This window comes from Protopterus annectens, chromosome 17.part0 (genome assembly GCF_019279795.1).
Source record: "Protopterus annectens isolate FY-2018-M chromosome 17.part0, PAN1.0, whole genome shotgun sequence".
Lineage (NCBI taxonomy): Eukaryota > Metazoa > Chordata > Ceratodontiformes > Protopteridae > Protopterus > Protopterus annectens.
The window spans coordinates 620,920,687-620,940,930 of NC_056751.1; the positions used below are offsets into that span (position 1 = coordinate 620,920,687).

At 38.9% G+C, this 20,244-nt stretch overlaps 1 protein-coding gene across 1 annotated transcript in view; it reads left to right on the forward strand.

Moving 5' to 3' along the window:
* LOC122791479 (submaxillary mucin-like protein) overlaps positions 1-20,244 on the forward strand; it is a 228,488-nt gene that overhangs the window by 65,586 nt on the left and 142,658 nt on the right. Inside the window, exon 2 of the mRNA XM_044059221.1 lies at positions 10,453-10,488. Coding sequence (XP_043915156.1) covers positions 10,453-10,488 — 36 coding nt within the window. The remainder of the gene's footprint in view (positions 1-10,452; positions 10,489-20,244) is intronic.

A 20,244-nucleotide genomic window follows, 5' to 3' on the forward strand; every position in this document is an offset into this window, starting at 1 on the left:
AGGAATGCATGGATCATTGATCCCAAATAAAACCAAGACCCAATCCTCCAAAGGCAGGCGTCCTGTCTGGTGGACCCCAGCCATAAACAAACTATACAATAGAAGGAGGAAGCTACTAAATGATAAAGCAAAATCCCAAAAGGGAAGGCATCACTGATCAGTATTAGCAAAAAACTACGGGCACACATAAAATTGTCTAAGGCCAGCTTCGAGAGAAAAATTGCACAGGACACTAAGGATAATCACAAGGCTTTCTTTAGTTATGTTAGGAACCTGGGTGGTAATTCCCAGATATGCTCAGAATTAGTCCAAAATGACAAAAATACACCGAACCCACAGACATTGCCAACATCCTAGCTGACAGGTTCAGCACAAACTTCTCCCACCAAAAGGGCAAATATCTATCCCAGCAGAGTGCTGCCCCTGACATCTCAGATGCTCAGGTAAGAGCCGCCTCTCCAAAGCAAAAACACAGCATCAATGGGACCAGATGGTGTCCCGGCTGCGCCCTACATGAACTCAAAGAAGAGCTAAACCCAAACATAAAACTACTGTTCAATCTCAGCCTTACTACAGGATATGTGCCCAAAGAGTGGCGTACAGCAACAGTGGTCCCTCTCCATAAAGGTGGTGCCTCGACGGATCCTGGAAACTATCGCCCCATAAGCCTGACTAGCTTGGTCTGCAAAGCTATGGAAAGGATCATCATGGACCTCATAAATAAAGATATTGGGGACCTACAAACACTGGATCCTACCCAGTTCGGCTTTGTTAAGGGCAGATCCTGCCTCTTAAACCTGGTTGATTTCTTTGAAACAGTCACCAAGGCCATTGACGAGGGGAAGGTGGTCCACACAGCCTACCTGGACCTCGCAAAAGCCTTCGATACAATACCCCACTCGGGCATTATAGATAAGCTCACCAGCTTAAATATAAACCCCTATGTCACTAGATGGATTGCAAACTGGCTCAAGGACAGAACCCACATGGTTAGAATTGCTGGAGCCATGTCAGACTCCAAACCAGTTACAAGTGGTGTCCCACAAGGCTCAGTCCTGGGACCTCTCTTGTTCGGTATATATTTCTCGGAGGTACAGGCCAACACGGAAGGACTGTGGCTGACCAAGTTCGCAGATGACTGCAAACTGGGTGCCATAATCGACTCTCCAGCCGACACAAGCATCCTCCAAAAGGGCCTCATAGAAACAGACAACTGGTGCCAGTGCCATGGCCTCAAGCTAAATGCCAAAAGTGTATAGTCATCCCCTTTGGCAAAAACAAAGTGCCCACAAATTACCACATAGGTGGAAATCCATTAAGTACAGAAGAAGTAATTAGGGACCTGGGGACCCAAGTTGATAGCAATCTCTCATTTGACAACCACGTGGCCAAAGTGGTTAGAAAAACATTTTATATAGCCCACCTAATCATGAAGGGATTCACATCTAGATCAGGGAGGTCATCGTGCCTCTTTACTCATCCCTCATCAGGCCCATAATTGAGTACAATGCCCCTTTTGGGATGTACCTTACCAGACACCTGCAGCAACTGGAAAGACCCCAAAAGTACCTCACCAAGAGGATCAAAGGGCTCAAACAGATGCCATATGCTGCCCGGTTAAAGAAACTCCAGCTCTACTCAGTGGCATACCGCCTGTTCAGAGGCGATCTGTGCCTGACGTATAAAGCCATGTCCAACCCGCAATTAATGGACATGCTGCACCTCAGAAAATCCAAATCCCATCGAGCTACGCTCGAGAGACTTGAACCTCAGCACTGAAATAAATAGGACATGCTGGAGGGACAGATTCATAACCCAGAGGCTCCCTTCACTCTGGAATAAAATCCCAGTCCAGGTTAGGCAGAGTCCCTCATTGACTCTCTTCAAGAGGAATCTTGATGAGTGGATGGGAGATCGTAGGTTTACCCCGGGTATCACTTCTGTGTCACTGTTAGATAGAGGCACAGTATACTAACCTCGAAAAAGGGCATAGCAAAATAAATTTAAAATGGGTGGCGAAAGCCAAACACATTCTGGCTAGGCTTATAAATGCCCTAGGGCAGATAGCCTAGTATGAACCTATGAACCTATGAACAATGATCCCTCAACCATTTGTATAGTTGAATATATGAAATTAATTTAATATAGTCCTTGGCACTAGTTACAAAAGCACCTGCTTAATATTGTTTTCATAGTTGGACTCTAAGTTGTACATGTTGTTATTAGGTAAAAATGAAAAAACAAATTTAACAGTAAAGGGCCCAAAACTTACCCATGGAGAACACTAGAGCCCGTTTATGACCAACTGGAGAAGCGTCCATTCCATTTAACATGTTGCTTCCTTTCATTGAGCCAAACCTTTACCCAATTAATAACATATGGGTTTAAATTATAGGTGATCAGAGAGTTGATTAATGCTATGTGTGAGATATACTCTGACACTGATGCCATTGTCCAAGGCTTCCCTAACATTATCATAAAACTGGACAAGATTACACACACTACACTTGATCTTAGCCAAAAGGCTGAGAAGATTACTAAAATGCAGAATACTCACTCATAAAACCATAGTTAGTCACAAATTAATTCCTTTATTTTCCTTTATATATATATATATATATATATATATATATATATATATATATATATATATATATATATATTTCTCTGTTGTCCCTCTCCACAGAAAATAGTGGGTGCCCAATGGCAATAAAACATCCTTTTAAGTGGGTGATGGAGCAGTAGTCTTAAGGGGCTGCTTCATGACGTTTCCAAAGGGTACTACCAACTCTTTGGAGTTCCAGTCTTGAATCTGATTTGTTGTTTGGCACCTAGCTGAACTTCAGGTTGGTCAGAGAAGGAGACTGTATGAATCGTTTAGAATTTGTCAGGTTAAATGATGGGGACAGTGTTTTGCTGCAGGGGATATGTTAACAGCACACCTGCGTGGACTACAACATCATGGTTCAATGAATACCTCATCTGGAAATACTTGCAGTGATTAAGCAAGGTAAGGTGATAAATACCCAACAGGCTCAGAAAAGTGTCATTCATTGAGAAGTGTTTTGTCATAATGCTCTGGATAATATCAATATAAAGGTTATTCCAAGGTGACAGCTATATCTTAACAGACCACACTGACAATTGAACAAACTGTCTCTCCTTCTTTAAATGAGACAAAATATAGGTAGTCTGCCATAGTGCTGAGTTATAGTAATCCACAGAAAACAAGTGGGCCTTCAGGGTTCACCAGACCACAACATTACATAAGAGACTATCCTGACCCTTTGTGGCCACAGGATGAAGGCTAGTACACAAGAATAAACAAGTGGAACACTAAAACCCATACTTGTTGAGTGCATCCAGGGCAGTCCTGGTATCCCTCAATAGTTCAGTTACCCATAAGTATCCAAATATTTCATTGTGTAACTTATTCAGCAAATGGAAGTTATATGGGATTGGAAAGTGTTGTAATAGCGTGCATATGCTGGGCATGCACTCACGAGAACAGCCTTTATACCTTTGCTGAGAGGATTAGACGTAAGCAGGATAAGGACGACATCAGTTCATCTCAGCTTAATGTGACAGCTTCATTATTCACTTTTGTTGCATCATACAGGATAGTCTTAAGAGAAAAACCTAAGCAAAGGTGATCCTTGAAGGCGAATTGCCGAGGTACCAGATCGTTCAATTAAAGAAAAGCAAGTTACTGGTGAAGTACTGGCTGGCTGTGTGTTTTCTTAAAAACCTAAGCAAATTCTGAACCGCAGGACATGAAAAGACAACTGAGTGTCATTCAGTCTTTAACACACATAAAAAAAAACTGACTAATATGAAGATTAGATATGCTGTCAACTTTAGTCAAGGCTTTCTTCAATGCTGGGAAGAACTGGTCTAAACTGGGGGATAAAAGCCAATATTTGTCACCAAAAAATAAGGTCCATGGGGTCAAACCACAAGTAAAATATTTAATATGAAATATGTGGGGGTTAATTTTCTAGCAACACTTTCCACAGCTGAAAGAAATAGGAAGGGTACGGGAAGCAACCCTGTTTGCTACCTGCGGGACTGGGAAGGCCTCCAACACCACAGAATGTATAGACAAGATCAGGAGGTACCCTGTGTAACTTAATCTGTTATTATTTCAAGTCACTGAGTTGCCCTAATAATGGACTCTTGGTCAGGGTGTTAATTCTTGACTGGTCTCTGAGAACATACTCATTATGATCTCCATGAAGATAGTGGTTTGATTTTGTTCACTGGATTTGTTTTGAATTTGAGTTTAGTTAGGTTTTCTGTAATCAGAGAATTTGTATTTACTGTACAAAATTGTACAGTATGAAATGTATTACCATTATCTACAAAGTGTTTGTGCAGTTAAAACACATTCAAGTATAAGGTATGCAAGGTGTGTGCATATCTCATTTATCTGTAGAAAACTAAACTTGCCACTAACCATTCTTTCTGCTTGTTCCCCAGATGGAAAGGTATCAAGACTAGTTGTTGTGTCTTTCGGCTTTTCCGGTTAGGGGTCGCCACAGCGGAACTCCGGTCCGCTAATGATTGGCAGTAGATTTTTACGTGCTGAGTTGCCAGCTCTGATGCACAACCTTCAATGAAGGTACGCCCATTCACGCATGTCTCCACACAGAAGACGCTTTAGTTGAGAATCGAACAGGACAACGTCTTACTGTGAGGCGACAACGCTACCGCAGCACCACCACCGCAGTATCAAGGCTAGTAATATTCATAAATCCTTCTAAAAGTATACTTATACTGATAAATAAAATGCATGAGTGGTTTTTATTGGAAACAAAAAAGGACAGAAGGGGAAGGGTGGTTTTTGTACTGTTGCATAACTTCTACTGCTCTGATAACCTCCTATAAGGTTTATGGATCAAATGACAATACACCATCTTATTTTGCAAGCATACTCCACAAGAAATTTAGCATGAGTAAACCTCACTCACAAATCAGCCTGGAGAGATTTCAACACAACTTTGGATTCTGTGTTGACCAGATGTGTCCTTTTAGTGGAGAAGCATGTGCTTTTGGACAGTAATTAAAACATTTGCTAAGAATGTGGAGCCAGTTGCTGGATGCTTGGAGGCTAGCTTTGCCAATCTGTATTACTCAGTAGCCAATGCTTTGTTATACACGAATTGTGATGATTAGATTTAGAGCATGAAAAATAGATCCAAATTAGATGTAACAATAATGCAGGTGTAGCGTCGTCGCCTCAAAGCAAGACGTTGTCCCATTCATTTCTCAGCTAGAGCGTCTTCTGTGTGGAGGCATATGTGAATGGGGCGTGCCTTCGTTGAAGGTTGTGCATCAGGGCTGGTAACCCGGTACGTAAAATCCACTAACAATCATTAGCGGACCGGAGTTCTGCTGTGGCAACCCCTAACTGGGAAAAGCCGAAAGACACAAACAATAATGCAGGTGTACTTGTTTCAGGAAAAATTAATTTCTTGAATTCTAAAGGAACAGAGATTTGTGATATCCCATGCAATTAAAATTGAGCTAACATGCATTTGTCAAGAACTGTTAAGCAAGTGTGGGCACTAAAACTAAAAATGGGATCTGGAAGATGTATTTCCTTAAGAAAAGAAACACAAATCATATTGCTTTCTTCCCCATAGAAGATCACAACTGTGACCAGGTATCTGTTTCACTGGGTACTTTTCAGCAATCACTGAGTAAGCAGTATTGCTTAGATTATCTTGTTATGAAGGACTGGAAAGTGTGGGATTTTATGGTGGGGGATATATAAAGTTAACTCTATAGACTCCATTCGAGTCTTCCCATGGTGAAAGCCACTAAAACTGAATCTAAGAGATATTTGCTTGGTGGCTAAAGTAAAGTTGTTAAAGACTCTGGATAGGACTTTGGATATATTCTGGGCAACCAGAATATAACACTGGTGATTCCCAATAATGTACTGCAATCAAAGGTGATTTAAAAATGCTGGATGAAAAGGTTAAATGAAGTTTCTAAGGAACATTATGAAAGGATATTGGGTAGCTGAAAACAAATAGGCTTGTATAGACCCATATCCGTCCTAAATCAAGAGTATAAGCTGTTAAGTCTATACTGTCAAATCGACTTTCTGTTTTAATGCTGGAGTTGATACATAATGATCAAAGTGACTGTATAAAGTCTAGACAGACCTCTGAGAACATAATCAAAACACCAATCATGATACAGGAAGCTGAGAAACTGAGGAAGCTAGTATTGATATCTGGCATGGATGCTGAAAAGGCATTTCAGTGGTCCGATGCGGATATTTATTTGTGTTATTGAGGATCTATGGCTTCCCAGACAGATTTATAGATCTTCTAAAGAAAATTTATGAGAGCTCAACAGCCAGTGTCAAGGTTAAAACAGAAATGACAGCATCATTTAGGGACATAAGGGTAGCAGCCAAGGATGCCCCATATCACTCCTTCTCTTTAGCTTGTATCTAGAGACTTTAGCTACAAGATTAAGGATATTCCCATTATGAGGCTTAAAAATTGGGGAGAAAGATGTAAAGATTGCACTGTATGCTGACAACATCCTTGACTACCTGGCAGATCCAACCAGTCAAATAAAAATATTAATGGAAATTTTATTAACATTCAGAACTTTATAAGAATAAAAGGTAAATGTACAAAAAACCGAGGTGGTGGAGGTGAACTACATTCCCAATGACACTATGAAAGAGGCATTCTCAAGCACATAGAAGAAAAACAGAAAGAGGTATCTGGGGATAACCACTGCTCAAAGCCTAGAAGACAGTGCAGATATCATATAATGATGTGAAAAAAAGAACCAAACTCCAAGTTCAAACAATGGAATATAGTAATGCTTAACTTAGTTAAAAAGGTGCAAGCCATACAACTATGAATTTTACCTTTATTAATATAGGTCTTCCAAGCCATACCTGCCGACTAGGGGATTACATTTTTTAAGAATTTAAGGAATGCCACAGTAAGGCTCAGATGGGGTAATGCTGATCTTAGAATAGCATGGTAATATATAACACTCTCCAAACAACAGGAGTCTGTGGCCATTCCATACATCCTGGCCTGAGGGCAGGTGGCACAACTGGGACTATTCAGTCTGTGAAGAAGAAAAAGAGAGGTAATGAGATGCGTTCAGGTAGGTAAAAGAGTTTTGGAAAAATCTAGGATTCAACACTCCAGTGATATGGAACGCAGTAGTGGGTGTCCACTGCAGGGTGACAAGAGAAAATGGGATTGAAAGATAAACAGGGAAAGCTGGCCCTGATATTTTGAGCTGTAAGGTGAAAAGATTGCTAGAAAACTGGTGTAAGCAACATTATGAGATAGTGTATTGGATGCAGTTGGAGGCAGCACAAAACGTTGCCAGTCGGGAAAGCTTTAACCGGTTAACAGACTCCACACACCAAGAATATCTGATCTGTAGGGGGTTAAGATACATCTGCAAACAGATGGGGGACTAGGAGGCAAATCAGTAAATGATAACTCATGGGGAAAGTTTCTGCTGGAGATTCACTGATCAGGCATTTCAAAAAAGGTCTTTTTTCCAAACTATAGATTAATTAGTTAAATGAAGAGTAAACACACAAGAGAATTTAAAGCAAAATGAGAGAAAGAACTTAATACAACTGTCAGACTATAAATGGAAAGAGATATATGTGATAACCAGAACAGTAACCAGGTCTAGAAAATTCCACGTTTGCCGGGATGTAAATATTTTTATACCAAATTAGCAAAGATGTTTCCAACAATTCCTAGCAACTGCTGGAGATGTGGAGATTGGACTGTAGACAACTGAGGACACGTAATTTGGGATTATCCTAAACTTGGGGAGTTCAGAAAGGTCATACAAGATATAGTAAATATGGGATGGCCAAACAAAAGCAGCTTAACTAGAAATGATTACCTTTTAGCCTTGCCAACTGAAGTAGGCTGGCGCACTCCAAACAGATCTCTGATGGGGGTGATTATACTGGCCACAAAAAAGCTATAACATGCAGATGGAAGTAAGTTACACCCCCCCCCTCCAACAACTGAGGAAATGCAAAGCGTCATAAAATAAATCAATGGTGTGGGGTACTTAATCCTTAGAAATGCTGAAAACAAAATGCATAAAGAAAGATGGGGATGCAGGGCTAAATCGATCAGGAACAACTAACTAGTAAATGAGAACTATAGAAGGGACAAAAGAACCCAAAATGAAGAGTAATAATGTGCTCACATGGGAGAAAAAAGGATAAAAGAAGGGCTCAGTCCAGGATAAAAAGTTAACATTTTCTGAATAAAGCATCTCTTCAATTTCCTAACTTATAAGTTTGCAAAATTACTCATTTAAGACTTAAATTATAAGGATAGATAGTCAATAGCTCAGCATTGTAAGACTATACATAAAGGTTCTGACAACAATTAAATATGAGAATGATGATAGATAACACAGTGTCAGACTAAACAGGAAAAAATATAACAGCATAAAGATTATGGGTTAACTGTGGTAAGTCCATTGTAGAAACAATTGTTAAAAAGATAAATAACAGATGTATCAATGTAAATGAACTGAACTACTTTCAATTAAATGGATTGTATCAAAATAATAAAGATAAGTTTGTTCAAAAAAGTTAACAGAAGAATAGGTGTTGTAGCATGAAATACGTAAGATGTATCCGCAACACTAGATATCTGGGACACTGTTTAATATTACCCTAAGCTGCTTACAAATTTAATAAAACAAGTATAGCAATGTTGTAAAAAGTAATTTGAACATATACCCTTGTCACAGAAAATACCTCTTTAACAAGCAAGAGCTTTAGTTCCCTACACCAACAGAGATCCCAGGAACACTCCTTCAACATACATTAACTTAAGTACCTTAGGCTTCACCTGTATCCATAACACTAAAAAGAATTTAGTAACAAGTCACAGCGTTAGCACTCTGCATTAACGAAGGTCTTACTAGAAAAGTATTTTTTTAATCAGGATGTATTTTATGAACAATATGAAGTATGAAACTCATTATTATTTACTGAATGTAATGGTCCATGAGTTACAGGAGACAGGACCGTTGTAAGAGCCAAAATCAGGGGGCTATGTAAAATCAAGGATAGCCGAGAGAGATGGGGCTATAACCACACACACGGTGGGTTGTCATACCTCTAAATGGCCATGCTGAAGACTTCCTGCATCACGATTTAGTGTCTGAGCAATAGAAAGAATGAAACACTGATGTCTGGCATTACAGACTGTAATCATCGATGATCTATGATGGGCAGCAAAACATAAACGACAAGAACAGGGACATTCCAAGGGGCAGCTAAGGGTTATGGTGGTGTGTGAATATGAGTGTGTGTGTACGTGAGAATGTATGAGGAGGTGCCTTTGCCAATGTGATGCATGGGCCACTAGAGGTGATTACTCCAGGAAAGTGCTGATTCGCACTAGCAGTAACACCATACAATTCAGACACATGCAAATTAGTCAATAATGAGGTATTTCTGCATTCTGGCTAATATATCACTGAACTGTATTTTCCGCACTTGAAGCAACAGTCCCTTTTGACTGCAACTCTTAGCGCCCATAAAGGGGTTCTTGCTGAATCCTGGGGATAGTCTCTACAACACTTTGAGTAGGTTGTTGCTGAACTATATAATTTTATCCCAATTTTAGAGTAACTGTATAAGCCAAGAAAAAAATATACTGAAAAAGTTGAGAGGAAGGAATAAGATGCAAGTATGATTTCTGTCAGTGCTCATAAACCACGATAAAGTGCAGAAAGTAACTAATAAAAGTAATCCAACTATTCCAAAGTAAATTTCTTGTGTTGCAAAATTTAGTTTATTAGTTTAATTCCAAAGTTTCATTCCAGTTTGTCTGGCAAAGAATTGGAAATCAAATGTGTTATTTTGTAAAATGTTGAATGCAGTCATTAGAAAAAAATTTTAACATGAAAGATCAAATATGAATGACCTAGGACCATAAAGTGATGGCATCATCACCACTGCAAATTGCAAATAACTGAAAATCAAAGAGATTGGGGCGTTTAGGTTCATAGGTAAGTACCAGGTAGTTGGTCTTTAAATCATTTCAAAACTAGCCAAAACCATATTCAAAATTGCCCTCTAGCCTCAAGGAGGGCAAGACAAGGACCAGGAAAGAATTTCAGACTGCCCATCCAGTTATCTAGGTTTACCTTTAAGGTGGCAAGGGTGCTACTCTGCTTGACATGTAGTGGAAGTTTATTCCAGAGGTGAGGGATACATTAGGATATGATTATATCATGCCAATGTGTCTTATTTATCTCCTGATGAAGGTTTAGTTTCTTTAATTGAATATTTGATATTGTCTGTTGTTTGTGTCTGGTCTGAAATAATATGCAGTAGAAAAAGTATATTGCAGTACAACAGAATTATAATGATTTTGTTTATTTGCTTATTTGTTACTTATTTTGCAGCTACCACAACTACCAAAACAACAACAACACCAGAAGGTAAGCAGTGGTACTTTCATCTTTCTAAGGCAGTACCTTTATGATTGCTCATGTCCTAAAATAATTCTGATGTTGCTTCTGGGTTTTTCTTGGACTCAGCTAGGTAGATTAATGCCATAGTTTATCCTTATCAAAGTTAACTTTTTAAAAGTGATTGTTATGATCACAAAGCTATGTTTCAGATATCAGAGTGGAAAATATTACTCCCAATACACAAAGTAAAATATACTGGAACCGTCTACTCATAGTCTTTTTTTTCAGGTTTGCTCTCACACATATACATGTATACATGAATGCAGACACATATATACATTTATATGCTTAAGGTAAATACACGCACAAGGAATGCCTTGCAGTGACACAATACCAATGCTTAGTGCTTTGATAACTCATAAGCCCCTCAAAAATTCTGATCCAGGAAGCCTCCAAAGAACATATTCCTTAATCATATGCAGTAGCTGTTGAATGAGGTTCTTAAAACTTCACTGTTCTCAATGAAATGTGTGTCACATTGTCAGATCAGCATGCCAAAAGCAGGTATATGAGCTGCTATTGAGAACAGAATAACCACTATCCAAATATTACTACCACGCACAGCCAACAACTGAAAAGTATACACGAGAGACCGAATATCTCTCAACTAGGTTTCCCCAGTACAAGTGAAGCACAACTCGAACAAGTACAACTGGAAAATTTAATGAATAATCCAAACAATCCAAGCTCCAAAAAAACGGTCAAGCGCTTTCATCTGTACTATACAGACTTCATCAGAACCACTAATTCAAACAGCTGATTAGTAATTTAAAAACTTTTTGGCGCCATATCTTACAAGCGCTCTACCTCTTAGTAAAATTTAAAGTGCTACTGCAATATTATAAGACAAAATATTATACACATCCAACAGATACTATAAAAACATATAAAAATCAACATACATACACTGTATGATATAAATATAAATATATGATATGACAACAATTAAAATAATGTGGAATTGATATGAAATTAATATAAAAAATATAAAAATAAAGCCTCATCTAATTAGCAACATCAAAACTATAAAAGTTCTAAGAAAGGCTTTATAGATATATATTCGTTTATACCAGGAGATTTTGTAGCATTAGTTAACAATTGCCACTGGCTTTCTTTTCTAGCTAAATATGCTTTATAATTACCACCACTTTGTGACATATTTATATTGTCTATAATACCAAATACAAAGTGATGTGTATCACCCTTATCTATTATATGTCTAGATAATGCATTTTTTGAATCTTTCACCTTAATCCTATACCTATGTTCGTATATGCATTTTCTAAACTGTCTTTCTGTCTTTCCTATATAGAATGCGGTGCATACTGTACATTTAGCTAGATATATAATATTCCTACTATTACAGCTTCCATTTATAAACTTTATATATGTACTATTAACATCATTTAATCTGCATCCAATAGCTTCATTTATAACAAGACACTGTTTACACATTCCACACTTCTTAGTATGTATATTTTTACACTTAGATGAGGCTTTATTTTTATATTTTTTATATTAATTTCATATCAATTCCACATTATTTTAATTGTTGTCATATCATATATTTATATTTATATCATACAGTGTATGTATGTTGATTTTTATATGTTTTTATATTATCTGTTGGATGTGTATAATATTTTGTCTTATAATATTGCAGTAGCACTTTAAATTTTACTAAGAGGTAGAGCGCTTGTAAGATATGGCGCCAAAAAGTTTTTAAATTACTAATCAGCTGTTTGAATTAGTGGTTCTGATGAAGTCTGTATAGTGCAGATGAAAGCGCTTGACCGTTTTTTTGGAGCTTGGATTGTTTGGATTATTCATTAAATTTTCCAGTTGTACTTGTTCGAGTTGTGCTTCACTTGTACTGGGGAAACCTAGTTGAGAAATATTCGGTCTCTCGTGTATACTTTTCAGTTGTTGACTATCCAAATATTGCAGGAATCAATGAATTCATCAGCCCCTTCCTTTAGTTGTGATCAAAGCCATCAACCTGCTCTGCAGTCCAGCTGCAGTCACATTCTTCCAAGCATTTCACAAGGATGGCAATGACTTAAACCTCTCAATCCCCTCCTTGGTTTAGCAGTGATCAGAAGCCTCTGCTCATCACACTGGTGGCACATGGAGTCCTCAGCCTACCCTCTACTCAATTAAGTAGTGCTTGTTATCCCTTGTCTAATTTCTTCCCCATCCTGGTGCAGACTGGAGTTTTGTACATACTACTGCTAACCTAAGAGAGACCCTAGTCCATTTCTTTACTAGCAAAAAGAGTTACAGAAACCATTTGTCTAACCTCACAGACTGTTACCAATACAAACCCCCAACTTGTATCTTCCAGTTTTCCAACAAGAATTACTAACAGCTTTTCCTTTCTTCATAATCAATGAAACAACCAGCTCCTAAGACCCTCACTCATAATCTGATAGTGGTTGTGGTCCAAAGCCTTCACTACCCTAGCACAGCCTGAATCCCCTCTACCAGAGCCAATGATTCAGCACTATCACCTTCCTAGCATACTCATCCAATCAAGAACCCCCCCCCAGGATACTGGTTACTAGATTTCAAAAGTACTCATCCGCCAAGAAAACAGCAATTGACCTCTTCTCTTGACCAGTAAAACTGAAACCCATCATAACTCAGGCAGCTCACCTGGTGTACCTATATATAATGCAATCCTAATCTCCCTATGCATGAGTGTTCTCAAATTTTCACTTTTACAAGCCCTGCACAATTCCTTTGAATTACTTCAGATGCAACTGACTATAGGCAAGACCGCTCTTCAGGTCATTCCAGCTATAGGACGCCCTCCATGAATCAAGACATCCACTCAGCCTACTTGGATCTACTTGAGTCAGTTAAGATGCAACCAAACACCCTGGTTTTGGGTGACTCTAATTACCTATCCATTGACTGGGCAAATTATATGTATTCTAACTCACTTGCCCAAAGGTTCCTGGAATTTGTTAACTCCAATGCCCTGGACCAGCTGGTTGACACACCAACAAGGGGCTAAAACATCCTAGATCTGGTGCTCACTAACATGGGGGACCACTGCACCACCCTCAGTGTGTGGCCATCTTTTGTAAGATCTAACCACAGATCAGTCTCACTAGAAGTAACTACAAAACAAGACCCACCCCCTTAGCAACAACTAACAAAAAACTTCAAGGCTGATGACAGCCTTTTACATGACAACATAAATAGCTTCATAGCCCCTCCCCCCACTGATGGAACAGACACCTATGCTGAGTTATAGACCAATGCTTTATACAAGCACCTGTACAATTGTATTGACTCCCCATACCTGACAGAATGAAAGCAAGATTTTCAAGGAAAAACAAACCTGCCTAGTAGGCAACTGCCATTAGTAGGCTATACAATAGGAGAATGAAATTGCTATCTAAGTGTAGAAAGGAACAGTCTCAAAATTGGAAACACTCCCTCCTCAATTTAAACAAGCAAATAAAACTCCTAGTGAAGTCCTCCAAAGCTAACTACAAATCCAAATTAGCTTCCCTAACTGAGGATAACCACAAGGCATTCTTTAGTTACATTCATAATCTCAAAGGTAAGGGGTATATTTGCACTGAACTTGTAGTTAATGGTACTACATATACAGAATCTGTGGATATTGCAAACCTGATGGCTGACAGTTTAAGTGAACACTTCACTCCCCTGTCCCAGACACATATACCCCAAAGCATCCCCATTACTTGTCCCTCACTTAGTATCTCCAGGAAGCAGGTCTTAAATACCCTCTCCAAGGCCAAAAACACAGCTTGTGTGGGACCAGAGAACATCCCAGGCTGTATTTTACATGGGTTAAAACAGGAATTAACATTACCATTGGACATGTTTTTCAATCACAGCCTAAGCACTAGCTTTCTCCCAGCAGAATGGAAAACAACTACCATCATCCCTTTGTACAAAGGGGGTGCATTCATGGACCCTGAGAACTACAGACCCATAAGCCTGACCAGCCTTATTTGCAAGGCCATGCAATGAATCATCATGGACCTTGTTATCAGAGATATAGGAAATCTCCAAATGCTTGACTCCACCCAGTTTGGCTCTGTCAAGGGGAGATCATGCCTGTTAAACTTGGTGGACTTCTTCGAGACAGTCACCGAAGCCCTAGATAAGGGCAGATCTGTGCATACTGTCTACCTAGACTTAGCCAAGGCCTTTGAAACAATCTCCCACTCAGGCATCATTGATAAACTCACTCAGCTGGGTGTCAACGCGTATATTGTCAGGTGGGTTGCAAACTGTCTCACTGATAGAATTCATATGGTCAAAATAGGGTACTCCACCTCCTCCAGCAGATCTGTAACCATTGGTGTTCCGCAGGGATCATTTCTGGGACCCCTACTGTTCAGAATCTACTTTTCCGAAGTATGGGCTAAAACTAAAGGACTGTGGCTGGCAAAGTTTGCTGATGACAGCAAACTGGGAATGATCATTAAAACCCCTAGCAATGTCAACATCCTGCAAGAAAATCTTACGCAAACTAAGAAACAGATGCTTGGTGCCAGAGCCATGGGCTCAAGCTCAATGCCAAGAAATGTATAGTTATCCCCTTTGGGAAAAAAACATGTACCCGTGAATTACCACATAGGTGGCAGTACACTAAACACTGAAAGTGTGATAAGAGACTTAGGGACACAGGTGGACAGTGTTCTCACCTTCGATAACCACATCGCCACAACAGTCAGAAAATCCTATGTGGCACACCTCATCACTAAGGGCTTTTCATCCAGAAAAAAGGAGGTCATTGTCCCACTGTACTCATCCCTCATTAGACCCATTATAGAATACAATGCCCCATTTGGTATGTACCTCTCAAGACATCTGCAACAACTGGAAAGGCCGCAGAAATACCTCACTAAAAGAATCACAGGCCTAAAGCAGATGACCTATGCTGACCGCCTTAAAAAACTCCAGCTATACTCTGTCACATATCGTCTACTCAGAGGCAATCTCTGCTTAACATACAAGGCCATATCAAACCCAGAGCTGTTGGACATGCTACACTTAAAGAAATCCCAATCCCTCAGAGCCACACGCTCCAGGGCTCTAAACCTTGTCATCACAGTAAACAAAACATGCTGGAGGGATAGGTTCCTGACCCAGAGACTCCTCAGACTCTGGAATAGACTGCCCATACATGTCAAGCAGAGTGCCTCTTTGGCCCTCTTCAAAAGGAACCTTGATGATTGGATGGGAGAAAGGAAAATCACACCGGGGATCATGTCAGTCACCCTGCTAGACAGGGGTCCAGGGAAGTAAATAGTGTGGGAAGAAATAGCCAGGGAATTGTTATGGCTAGGCTTGTATAGGCCCTAGGGCTGATAGCCTAGTACCAACCTATGAACCTATGAACCTATAATGACTGGTGCCAAAGTCATGGTCTTAAACCTAATGCAAAAAAATGCGTTATCATCCCCTTCAGTACGGGTGATGTTCTTGGAAAACACCACATCAGTAGCAATACCCTAAGCACACATTCAGTGGCGAGAGATGTAGGCACACAGGGTGACAGCAACCTTAACTTTGATCACCATGTCTCCACAGTGGTAAGAACGGCATTTTATATTGCTCATCTGATAAGTAAGGGCATTGCCTCCAGAAAAAAAGAAGTTACAACCCCCCTGTACTCTTTCCTCATCAGTCCAATAATTGAGTACAACACTCCCTTTGATATGTTCCTTTCCAAACAGCTGCAGCAATTGGAGAGACCACAAAGGTTCCTTACAAATAAAATAATTCAGGGTCTTCAAGATCTGTTTTATGTGGGCAAACTGAAATCATTGTCACTTTATTCTGTGTCATACAGATTGCTTAGAGGTGATGTGTGTATTGTATACAGAACAATCTCTGACCCAGCTTTAATGGAATTGCTGCACATTTGCAAGTCAAATGCCACAAGAGTCACTCACTCAAAGGACCTTAATCTGGTTTGTGACATCAACAGAACTTGCTGGAGAAACAGATTTGTCCCAGAGGTTGTCCCTCCCTTTGGAACAAGTTTCCTATTCATGTTAAAAAAAGCCCCTTGTTGGCCCTATTGAAGCGTAATTTGGATGATCGGATGGGTAACCAGAGGATTCCACCTGTGTCCCTCTTGGACCGGGGGCAATAGGTGCTGATTTCACTGTCTGATTGCGTTAGCCTAGTAACCTCTTATGATCCTATTTATACTGAATGTATTGCTATGAACCTGCACTTTTAAGAAAGTATTTGTATGACTGAGTTCTTTATGGCATTCTCCAAGATACAAGAAAGCATCACTTTCATTATCCTTGCAAATAAACTTGTGTTTAATGACTACTAAGCTGCCTCCAATAATTGTTTCTCTTACTATAAGACTAACAATAGGTATAAGAAATGCTCTTTTCCAATAAACTGCAAATTTAAATGGCATTTGTAGGCCAAGTTAATCTGCTGGAGTTATTTCTGCCCTGGCCATGTAATGGAATGCAGTTCTGTGTGAGTTGCTGCTTCTGAAAAGGAGAATGACTTGCTGGGAAATATGAAGCCTATTTTTTCCTGGGTTACTGACTTCTCTTAACTTGTGAAAAAGATAAATCCCTATAACTATATGACAACTTACTATTACCATGGAAGGGGACTGTATCTGCTGTTCATTACATGACAGTGAGAAGGGTAATTTCCTACAAGAAATGTGTGTTGTCTTTAAACCTGTGTATTCTGCAACTACCTCTCCAGTTTTGTGTATTGCATCAGCTGTGTTTTACTAAAACAAAATGGAAAATTTGATGGATATCTTTAAAAAACTGTAGTATGGTTCTTTAAGCTGCAAATGCAGGCTTGTTAAAGTGAAATACATCCAAAGACCAGCACTCGGTTAGCATACAAGACAGAAGAATCATTACTTAGCCTAAACAGCAAATCATGGGGATGGACAGCTAACATGCTACCTTGCTGAGAGACCACAAGGACAACATACTACTGAAGAATCATCCAGGGACGAAAGATGATTTAGAGACATACCTTGTGATGTTTAAGAGATATCCACTAAGAAGTACTGAGAGCAAGATGAATGAGACAGAATTCTCTCATCACACTAGTCCAGGTAATACTTTGAAAGGATATTTGGCCTGAGAAGTGATGATGCAAATAGTTATCAAAAACTAAAAAAAAAAGAAAGAAATGTAGCCGGTGCTTCACCTAAGGTATGGTCAATGAGGTTTCACAACCAGACATTCAGCATGGCCAGACCTCTAAGGCCACACTTAGTTGCATTACTACATATTGTAAAAATGCACTTCAAATAAACGTCAGGAAGAAAAATAGAAATGCTAGTTGTAGACAAATTTAAGAGGGCACTACACAGTAATGTAAAAAAGTGGGTTTCTCAAAGTGACCCAAATCTTCTGGACAGCTAATTATTTCAGTAGAATGATCTACGTTACCTGAAAATATAAATTCTAAATCAGACGTGAATGCACCAAGAGCTATCACTAAACCTTCACCTAGGTATGAGTCTTCACCTGCAAACAAACAAAAGGTGTTACCAGCTGAAGAGATTTGTTTTAATATTCTGAGAAAGGGTACACAGCACAATTCTGCACATTTAATGCTACCATTACTATGTATGTAAAGCTTTTAATGCTAGCCCACTACTGCTAAACAAGTTATGTAAGAAAGTGCTCGTCTGTGGATGGTCTGTTAGGCAAAAAGGTATACCTAGTTGCTTTAGACCCTAACTTACCTGGGGTGTAATAAGTGTTCAAGACTTTCCCAAATTTAAGGAGTTATGGAAAGTATGGGAGGGAGTGTGTATTCAACCAAAGTAATTTTCAGAGGTTCATGGACTCAGCAGGAATAAGATGTGGAGTTTGAAATTTCATTACTAACCACAATATTGCTCTGAGTAGAAGGAATAGATAAACCTGATACAGATTCTTACAAAAGACTCCTATAGTTCAGATAATAAAATATGTCAGTAGACATACTGACAGGGATGAGACCACAATTATGGGTACACAATAGAAATACGTGCAGATATAGAATGAGAGAAATATAAGAATCTCATATTGACATCAAAGGGAAACTATACAAAGTCATAAGCTTCTCCCTAACTACATCAAAGCACAGAGCCATTCAGTAAAAAATAGGATTATAAGAAGAGAGGAAACAAAGTAACTACTAAAGTAGAGAAGCTACTAGTACCACTGGTAGAGTGAAGTTATTTTCATGAGATACCTTTTGCAGAAGACAAACTAAATGAACAGGAAAAACCTGCACCTGCATCTGTCAATTCACATCAGAATAATAATGAAAACAGTGCTGATCTGGTTAACTTACAGATAAACCATATGAATGTTAAGAAGGTTCAGTGGGAAAACAATACACCTGTGTAGATATACAGAGAGAGAGAGAGAGAGTGGATGGGAAATGCCAGTGCAACAGAACAACCCAACTACAAATGCCTGCTTTGGACAAGAAAATGGCCCGTTCCACATGGTAACAAAAGACAAGAGAACAAACACTAAGACAGTTATTAGTTCCAAGACCTTCTGGAACACTTTCAATGAAGTTAGCACATAGCCGAATTCTGGATGGTCATTTAGGAAAGGATAAGACAAAGGTTAGGGTTTTAACTAGATTTTATTGGTGCGTATTATGAAGTAAATAGAGAGCTTTTATGCAGCCAGCCCACAGTGTAAAAGGACAGCAAAAAACACAGGATTCAAGAATGCTCTGATACTCTTACATATTCTGAAAGTGACTCTTGAACATATAACAATGGACATTGTGGGCCTACTTATAAAAACTGACTAAGGGTCATCAGTATTTTCTAATAATTAGTAACTATGTAAGAAAATTACCTGAGACAGGTACCTCATTCATACAGTCAATGCAAAGATCATAGCAAATTAATTAGTGATGTTTTTTTAATGTAGAACTGTCCAGAGAAATTCTTACTGACCAAAACATCTCAACTATGTCCAGGATAATTCATGAACTTTGTCAGTGTCTTTATAGTAAATAGGTGAGAACATCTCTATACTCCCTTCAAAGGATCAACAATTTAATAAGACCTTGTAATACACATAATGAGAAGTTATAAAAGAGGGATGGAAAAATTGAGAGAAGCTGCTACCATATCTTCTCTATGCCATAAGGGAAGTACCTCAAGTTTTAACAGCATTCATGCCATTTGAAATGCTAAATGGAAAGCACATGCAATACTTGCTAGATATAACAAAATAAAATGGCAGAAGGAAAACACTCCTTTAAAAGTGTGCTGCAGCACTTTGCAAACATACAAGATTGGTTAGAAACCGCAATACCCATAGAAAAGAGTACACTGAATGAGTTCCAGAGACACAGCGGACATCATATAATAAAGCTGCTTGTCTCAGAGTTTCAACCAGGAGACAAAATAGTTGTTTACTACAAAAAGGAAAGTGCTGAAGCCTCAGGGAAAGATAGAAATCTCTGTAAAAAGTATGTTTGCATAAGAAGTTAAGACATTCACATCAAGTCCAAACAGGTGAGAAATTATAAAGGTTCCAGCAACCAGAAGCTAAAGAATTTGTACTTAAGAATAATTATGTTTTTTGAGTTGCTTGAAAAAAAACAATTTAATTTACTATAACAAAAGCATTGTGCCTGGAGAGAAAATGAATTGAACCCATGCTAAACACGAGAATCTCAACTTCAAGGAGTTAGAGAAGACACAAAGAA